The 9,424-nt window shown below is 46.2% G+C and overlaps 1 protein-coding gene across 1 annotated transcript in view; it reads left to right on the top strand.

Annotated features, from left to right (window-relative positions):
* LOC106810324 (WD repeat-containing protein 20-like) overlaps positions 1–9,091 on the top strand; it is a 16,896-nt gene extending 7,805 nt beyond the window's left edge. The window contains exons 3-5 of the mRNA XM_014813634.1: positions 4,123–4,672; positions 4,736–5,385; positions 8,493–9,091. Of these exons, the coding sequence (XP_014669120.1) occupies positions 4,123–4,672; positions 4,736–5,385; positions 8,493–8,585 (1,293 nt within the window). The 3' untranslated portion in view covers positions 8,586–9,091. The remainder of the gene's footprint in view (positions 1–4,122; positions 4,673–4,735; positions 5,386–8,492) is intronic.
* Positions 9,092–9,424: the final 333 nt, after the last annotated feature.

Genomic DNA, 9,424 nt, shown 5'->3' with positions numbered 1-9,424 from the left:
AGTTCTCAATCCGATTCTGATCCAATTTGTATCTTTCGCATCGTAAAAAAACGACCAAATCTGTCCCGCCAGCGTCCCGATTCTCCCGAATGCGATCTGACAGAGATCAGACAGTGACCCGACAGTGAACCGACGCTGACGGAAGACGATGACAATGATCTATTTCTCCAGATCATGCCCGTTCATCACGACAGCGTCCCGATCCACAGGACACCGTCCAGACAACACAGAACATTGTTACAATTTTGATCCGATACAGCAGAATCTGTCACGACATAGTCATGATTGTAATCTGGCTAGACAAAATCGGCGTTTCCCGAATGTTACGGAACGCACCTAACTGTTGCCGGCCTGTGTGCTTGGCCGACCTCTCCGGACCATTCCTGATCCATAGGACTCTGTTATGAATGTATACGACTGCGTTCAGACAATGATAGGACATTCCAGATCATTGAGGATAGTAATCCAACTTTTTCACTTTTCGTGTCGTAGCGCTGTCTGATCTCAAACGGCAGCCATAATCAGCACTGTGTGAACGCCGCATAAAGGCAGTGTGTTTCTCAACTAGTACTAGTAGTACTAGTATCGTTCTTAGTAAACCTTGTACACTCTGATGGTAGAAAAACTTGTATTTTGTGAAGTGATTAGTTATCCCTTATATTAGTTATTTAAGATGTTATTACAGTTATAGGTACAGGTAGGTCCCGTTTTACGGCAGGGTTAGGTTCCAGTAAAACGGTCCTAAAATGAAAGGTCATAAAACAAGATCAAATTATAATGCAATTAAATGCTGTCATTTCACCCAGGCACCCACAGTGCACCACGAAAAAAAGCGCATATTGCATGTTTGGACTCTCAGGCATTGCTGCGATGTGTTATTGAGTTGGGATTTTTTTGTTATTTAAAATTTTTTAGGTAATTTTGAAAAGGTTGTTAATGTGAAAAGTCGTAAAATGGACCACCGTAAAGTGGGGCCTACCTGTATATATATACCACTCGTAGCTTGTGGGGTTATACGGTTTGGTAGAACTGACCAGCTGCAGCTATTTGGTAGTGGCGATCAGGCCCATCTGTAATTGGTTATCATGATTGGCATCTGCTCACTTTAGTTTGCTTGATGGTTGCACAGCTTAGCTGCTAGTGAATTTTGAATTCATGAGGAACTGCTTGTTAGTGAGTGAATCGGCAGAGCTCTGCCTTTCCACGGTGCCCACTTTCACATGTGTGGCGGTATAGGTGTGCGGTAGCCCACCATCGTGAGATATGCTGTCTCTTACTCTATCTCAGTCGAATAGCTGCAAATACTGTGAGTGGTGACATCTCTCTACCAGTAAGTTGGCATTTCTTTTTCACTGTAATAACTGAAGATGCTACCTCTTTTTTGTCACTGCCACATAGCTAAATCAAAGGGGTCATTAGTGATGCTGTTTCTTTACTCTGTCACAGCTATACGGTGGAGTGATGCTGTTTTTCACTTTGTTGTGGCCCTGTCCCATGTTTGCTACTATCACTCAAACTAGATTTTCTATCAGGCAATGTTCTGTTAGTGTGGCTGTGGTGAGTTGCTGTTGACAGTGGTCTGCACCCCACTATTTTACCCATTTCACTATTTTCCGTTATTTGTTTTGCATATTTATGCTGCTGTCAGTATTTAGTTGTGATTTAAGTAAGGCTAATAGTAAGAATGTATGATAAAACAGAATCATGTGTGTCTGTGCGCTTGTACATGTATCTTACATTGGCTAGAGCAAGGTTAAGTGATTTCATTAAGCATTCGGTGAATGATCGCATTTCTGTGCCTTACTTGCCAGCTTATGTAGTGATGCCACAGTCTGTGTCTGTGCCTTGCTTGCCAGACAATGCAGTGATAATCATACCACAGTCTGTGTCTGTGCCTTGCTTGCCAGACAATGCAGTAATATCACAACCAATGTCTGTACCTTGCTTGCTAGTCGATGCAGTGATATCACGGTTCTTGTCTGTGCTTTACTTGTCAGCTGGTTTTGTGATATCACAGTCTGTGTCTCTGCATCGATCATCAGGCATTCAATTTGATGCCTGCGGTGAGACTCTCACATAATGGTCTAGCAGTTGACTAGTGCCGACCCTGCTCTGTCGATTTCTCCAGCGTGCGCGGTAATGCTATTTCATATCACCTCGCTGTTGCAGTGGCTCCCTAGTTAGGCCATGCTATTAGATCAATGATGCGACTTGATGTGAGTGCGCGCTCAATTGATAGAAATGTAGTGTAGTGTTGTATTGGACAGCCACTGGCATTCCTCCTGGCTGACTGTACAGATTCTGTTCAGGGGATAGCTTCATGGTTGTCGGCATAACCTTGATGAAAATGCAGGCAGGCAGTTTAAATGCGATCAAACGAGGCTCGGTTGGATAATCCGTCTTCCTAATTTGCTAATAACTTGAGTGAATTAGTTGATGTGAACAAATATTGGTTAGATAGAACATCTGGCTTTCATACTGGAAGATATGTCACCCTGACCTGTGGTGGTTGGTCATGCCAGGTCCTGTTCTTGTGTCACGTGTCATTTGGTTGTAGTTTGATGAAATGGCTTCCTTGCGTGACAACTGCAGACAAATATCAGGTTATTTCTGTGTGCCCTTCCTACCTGGCGTTCATTTCTTTATCTTAAAGCCAGACCACTCTTGGTCTTTGCCCCGTCACGGTGATGCTTGAATATCAAGAGCGTATAAAGAAGGAGAGCATACAACGGTGAAATGCTGAAACCATGTTGCAGTATTAGTCGAATTAATATACTTTCCCCGTTTTATTTTGACGATTCTTTGCAGTATTATTGATCAGCTGTTCTACCTTGTTAAAATATAAAACAAACCGCATATCCCTACGATGCCCCTACGCTGAGATAATGAGCGGTGGAAATCTGGTATTTTCGCCGAAAACCGACTCGAGATCACTTTTTACTGTGACTGTCTCTCGCTTTGTGGCCAGTGTATTGCTTCTGGTCGCCGCTGTGTAGCGCCATGGTAGCGCTGACTCACGTCAGTACTATAGAGTTTACTATACATCCAGCATGAGGTGGGCACAGGTGGGGGTCATCACTATGGCAATCAATAACAGACGTCATTCATTCCATTTGTCAATCATTGACGGAAACACGCAAGGTTTTCCAAAGTTATCTCAAAGCGAGAGACAGTCACAGTAAACAGTGATCTCGAGTCGGTTTTCAGGCGAAAATACCAGATTTTCACCGCTCATTATCTCAGCGTAGGGGCATTGTAGGGACATGCGGTTTGTTTTATATTTTAACAAGGTAGAACAGCTGATCAATAATACTGCAAAGAATCATCAAAATAAAACGGGGAAAGTTTATTAATTCGACTAATACTGCAACATGGTTTCAGCATTTCACCGTTGTATGCTCTCCTTTATACGCTCTTGTTTATATATATGTGAGTTTTAGCCCCGTGAAAACGAACATGGCAAGAAAGTTTGCCTTGGTCATAGTTCTACTTCCGTCCATGAAGCAGGTTTCGGCCGCTCTAATAAAATTAAAAAACAAGTTGCAGTTGAATCGATTACCAGACCTAAACAGGCTTTATAGGTGGTCAGATAATTGAAAATAAAGGATAATGCAAAACAGAGGTGGGGTGAAACAAATCGTAGACTTAAAACTTGAATTGCCGTATAAATGTGAGACAGGTCTGGTTTATTCTACAGTATTTAATTAAAGTAATAGGATACATTGTTAGTAATTGTTAAAAAAAATTCTTTGAAGTTTGTTTCCTAGATTTGGCTCTTGCTTCGAGCAGTCTCATTCACAGTATGTACAATACAAACCTAAATCCATAGTGCAGGCAAGCAAACGAACCTACCACAATGGTAGTATGTGATGCCAGGCCATGCAGCATGGGATTAGGCCAAATTGTATACGTTCACGTGCAGCACAACACTGTACAGTACGCATATATACAGGGATTGGCTATGTCAGATAATACAGAATGTCAGATAACTGAATATCGGATAACTGAGCCTACTGCATATTGCAAACACAAGCATCACTAATTCTCCTCCTCTGAATACGGGACTGTCTTACCGACTCGCTCGTGCAATGCGTAATCGTGTGCGTCTCGCTCGTTTTCCAGAGGTTGATAGACAAGTCGAAGGTGACCTGCCTCAAGTGGATTCCCGGCTCTCCGAACCAGTTCCTCGTGTCGCACAGCAGCGGCCAGATGTACGTGTACAATGAGGAGCTTCCGTGCGGCACGACGATGCCGCACTACCAGCTGTTCAAGCAGGGCGAGGGCTTCGCCATCTACACGTGCAAGACGAAGACGACGCGCAACCCGCTCTACCGGTGGGTCGTCGGCGAGGGCGTCATCCAGGAGTTTGCGTTCTCGCCGTGCAGCAAGTACCTCGCGACCGTCTCACAGGACGGCTACCTGCGCGTCTTCAACTACGACACGATGGACCACGTCGGCGGCATGCGCAGCTACTTTGGCGGCTTGCTCTGCGTCGCGTGGTCGCCCGACGGCAAGTTCGTCGTCGTCGGCGGCGAGGACGACCTCGTGACGGTGTGGTCGTCGTCGGAGCGGCGCGTCGTCGCGCGCGGACACGGCCACCGCTCGTGGGTGAGCGTCGTCGCCTTCGACGAGTTCACGTCGACCGTCAACAACTGTGATCGTGGCGAGAACAGTGACGAGGATGTCTCCGCGGCGACGACGATGACCCGCTGCGGCAACGACATGAACTGCGCAGGGTCGGCGGCGGCGGCAGGGTCGGCGGCGACGCGGCTCGCGAACGCGTCGCCCATCTCGAATCGCAATTCGACGGACAGCCAGACGCTGCGCGGGCTCGCGAACCGCATCATCTCCTACCGGTTCGGCTCGGTTGGCCACGACACGCACCTCTGCCTATGGGACCTCACCGAGGACGTGATACGGCAGCCGCAGCCGCGCGCCACCCGCGCGAGCGCCATCTACCAGCCGACGGCGGCCGCGCCGGCGACGACGAAGTGCAACAGCGTCGCCGTCGGCAACAGCACGCCGAACTGCGCGGCGGGGCCTGCTGATGGCACGGCGACGGTGTCGACGAGCATCACGCACAAGTTTGCATCGCTGACGCTCGGCGACAAGCGCGACAAGGATCACAAGCGGCACTTCAGCCTGACGCACAAGAACACGAACAAGACGAATTCGGTGAGCTCGAGCACAAAGTCGCTCGAGGAGTGCTACCGCGCGTACGGCACGGGCGTCTGCCCGCGCCTCGAGGACGTGCCCGCGCTTGAGCCGCTCGTCTGCAAGAAGATCGTGCACGAGCGGCTGACCGCGCTCGCCTTCCGCGAGGACTGCATCGTCACGGGCTGCCAGGAGGGCTTCGTGTTGCTGTGGGCGCGACCCAGCAGCACGGTGAGTTAGTTGTTAGTACTCTCCCTCTTCCTCCCCTATGTCAATTCACCTCCAATAGTGTGACTTCTCTCCCTCAGGCCATGATAAGAGGGCTTCCTAGGAGGGCTTCGTATAGCTGTGGGCGCGACCCAGCAGCACGGTGAGTTAGTTGATAGTACCCTCCCTCTTCCTCCCCTATGTCAATTCACCTCCAATAGTGTGACTTCTCTCCCTCAGGCCATGATAAGAGGGCTTCCTAGGAGGGCTTCGTATAGCTGTGGGCGCGACCCAGCAGCACGGTGAGTTAGTTGATANGAGAGCTGTGTGTTGCTGTGGCTGCAACGTAGCTCAGTGCGGTGAGTTATTGACCCCTCTCACCTTCTGCCCTCCTGTTGTTGTCCATACGCCCTATACTGTTACTAACTCTCACCTACTCCTTCACTGCCACAGTGGAAGACACTCACCTCATGTGCTACTGTTTGTGAGACCCGGCAGCATGAAGAGTTTGTAATCTGCTGGCCCTGATTTGTCACACCAGTATCAGGGTGCTCCTCAGAAATTTCAGAATGCATTTGTGGATGGATGGAGGAGGGTGTGAGAGGCAGTTGTACCAATTGGGGTCATAACTTGTGTCATTTATAAGGAGCCCCAATACAATGCAGGTAAACGCGATCACTTCAGAGATTATTTATATCAAGCTGTTGAAAGTACGGTATGACTTTGTGAAGATTGTCAAATGCAAGCAGAGCTGAAAATTAAGGCATGTCGATTAGTTAATAAGGGCATGTTGGAGGAGTTTGCAAGTTAGCCTCCGCTTTGACGTCATGTTGGACCTAGGCCTAGGGAGAATCATGTGTATACTGTTTCTACTTCCTCCCTGCTCCTCCATTGCCACGGCCACTCATGTGACATGTCAGGTCGTGTGTTTTTGTGGGCAAGGTCCAGCGGCAGAGCAAAGGAAGAATGAGACAGGGTGTTTGTCTCCCCTTACACATATTCGGTAATTTATGGGCGTTCACATTAGGGTAAACAGCGAAGCGAAAATACGTGGTAAGGTAGTTCCCCCTGGCTTAAACATTGTATTTGTGTATGCTTCTCTGTAAAAGTGGCAGTTTTATAGAAAAAGTTATGCAGGTGTGGTTAGTCAGAAATTGGAAAAAGGTTTGCAAGTTAAACAACCTGTATAATGTTCGTTTGACACCATGTACACAATTTATCTATTATTGGAGCTTAATGGGTTTTCATTTCTCTATCTTTTATTGCTTTATATGGCAGTGCGTGATCCCTCACGTCTTTTATCACCCTACATGGTGGGCTACGATAATGGTGGGTTTTCATTATCTTTTATAGTAACAGGCCGAAATGCTTTTGCAACAGGCTGTGGCGGTGTGCACGGGGGGGGGGGAGGGTTCCCCCCCCAATTTTTTTGTTTAAAACCTAGATGCTCTGAGCTGCAGTAAACAGACACATTTGGATTACAGTATGGTCCTTTTTTCCAATTTGGTTTCTCCTGGTACATTCAGAGTTGACCAAAAGTTTTCAAATTATGACGATTTAGTAATTATAAGAGTTAGACAAGTACGTAAATAGCATTACTCAAAAATAAAACAATGCTTCTTGTGCACATAACATGCATACAAATATACTCAACTGATTTATTAGTAGTAGCTCATAAAACACATTCACTTTGGAGAATAATTAGAGCAAACTAAATGCAAATAAATATATATATATTTTTTTTTAAATATACTCGAGCCAATTGTAACCGGCCGAAACAGCAGAGTAGACGGTCAATTCGGCCGGTGGCCGGTTCCTAATGAGAACACTGTAATGCACTGTATATATATGGCACAGTATGAAGGGTGCTGTCTATAGCAGATACCAGCTTTTTTAGACTTACCAGTCACAACCTGCATTATCAGTAGACATGTAGCAGTGTCATTGTCTCTCTTGCTGGTCCTCTTTATATAAATCAATAGATGCTGATAGTGATACCAGCTTCCCATGTATCCGCTCAAGATTGTACTGGTATTAATGATACTTGTGTCGCGGAGAGAAAACCCCACATATTGGCAGGCCCAGCATGAGTCATTGAATGAATACGGCTTAGCATTGAGGTTATTGGGGGGGGGGAATGGTTTTGAGGGGGCTAGATCGGGCAGAGACCCTTGGAAAAGTTCTGAGGCGTAATGGTTGCTTATTCATTGTGGGTAACATCACCCAGCATGGCATGCTGTCGTGGTGACATGGAAAATGGGCCTTCAGCGATATAGCAGGGTTCTCGACAAGCCTTACGTGTACGCATTGTCGGGTCCGATCTGCTGTGTTTCCCCGGACCAAAAAGGTCTGTGAGGTGGTAAATTTTTGTTGTGTGTTTGCGCATTTCGAGGTCCTAGCAAAGCGAGCAGCGCAGGTGCTCGCCCAGCTAAAGGTTCGGGGGGGGGGGGTATGGCCCCCGATCTTTTCTTTACAAAAATGGTGCAATTTGGTGCGTTCTAAGCTATTTTGGTGCATTATAAGCACTGTTCTATGGAAGAACAGTGATTTTCGTCAGCGAGGCGGTGTTTTGGATAAAATTTCTGTGTGGCGGCTGAGAATCTGAGCGAGGCGGCCCACTTTGCTCATGTCAATGCAGGGGAAACACTGATGTGCTTTCAAAGCTGAAGCTAACTTGTGACATGCCGTAAATCCTCCGATATGCCTCAATTACCTAATCAATATGGCTTAACTTCTAGCTGTGTTTATTTTTGACAATCGCAAAGGTCATACATTGTTACCGCAGCTTGATGTATATGTTTTGGAACTGAGTGATCTTACCTGTGTATTGGGGCCAATTATGACTTATGTAATCGACTTCAGGTACAACCCCCTCCTACGCATGCGTGAAATTCCTGGGTAAACCACTGTTAAGTATGTGTCAACCTTGCATAATTTCTATTACAGGTTAATATATATAACCTAGCATAGTTTATTTATTAAAACATGTAATACTAATAGGTATCCCTTGTGTGTTCTGCCATCGCACTATGTAAAATGCAGTGAAATTCCAGTGCGTTTCTAGCACAACTTTATAATGACATTGGATGCTCATACCTTCTTTAACATATTGCTTGCTTCTTTCTTAACAGGGAGTATCACAGCAGTCTCTGCCATTGACACAGCATGCCACTGCTGCCTCACTGACGCCTAATGGATCCCCAGTAGGTGGCACTGTTGTCTAGCAGTCATTTCCATGACAGAACTGGCCACCAGGTGTCACTGTATGAAAGTGCCACACAAGGGTTGTCCTTTTATAGTACTATGTTTCAGGATAGAATAATGATAAGAGAGGTCCCACGACATCTTGAGAAATCTTTAATTCCTGTTTTCCATCATGATACCTTTTTTTTGCCTACCCTGTGATATTCGAATGTATGAGATGTTGAGCTTTCCATGTATGCATTGATAATGCGTATTATTTTATTTATTATGATTGCCTTCCATCATTGATTATGTATGCAAAATCTATTAGCCAGCATTTCAGCCTACATGTTAGCACATGTACATGTGTAGTCAAACTGTGTTTTCATTATTCAATCATTTGAATCCTATGAAAGGCTATTGTTCATAGCACACACAAAGAAACGTAGAAGACTTGTTTTATCGCAGTTGCTAATACTTATTGTTCAACATCAGGGTTCGACACTAACCCACGTCCGATCGACCTAGTCGGGTAAATGTTTGGTTCGGTCGCATACAACCAGAGTGCTAGTAGCCCGACTGGTCGTGTTAGAATTGGTCATATATATTGCACTGAAAGGTCACCTCTGGCTAGACTGGTTCGCGGCCGCACTGTTTGTCGCAGAGCGTGTACATTATCTAGCAGAGCATGAGGCTGGATAGCAGTCTACCCTTCGGCAAAAACAATAACGTGGCTTGCTGCCAGCCGCAGTAGACGATCGATAAACCGTGCGCTCGTGTATGCCCGTGGTAGAATACGAATGCTGCACGTGAACTCGGCCCACGCGCGATTCAAAGCGCGGGAAACAGCATCTATGAATTCATACGATGACACACTCTT

The sequence above is a fragment of the Priapulus caudatus genome, unplaced genomic scaffold, assembly GCF_000485595.1.
Source record: "Priapulus caudatus unplaced genomic scaffold, Priapulus_caudatus-5.0.1 Scaffold433, whole genome shotgun sequence".
Lineage (NCBI taxonomy): Eukaryota > Metazoa > Priapulida > Priapulimorpha > Priapulimorphida > Priapulidae > Priapulus > Priapulus caudatus.
This window is presented reverse-complemented; position numbering and strand designations above follow the sequence as displayed.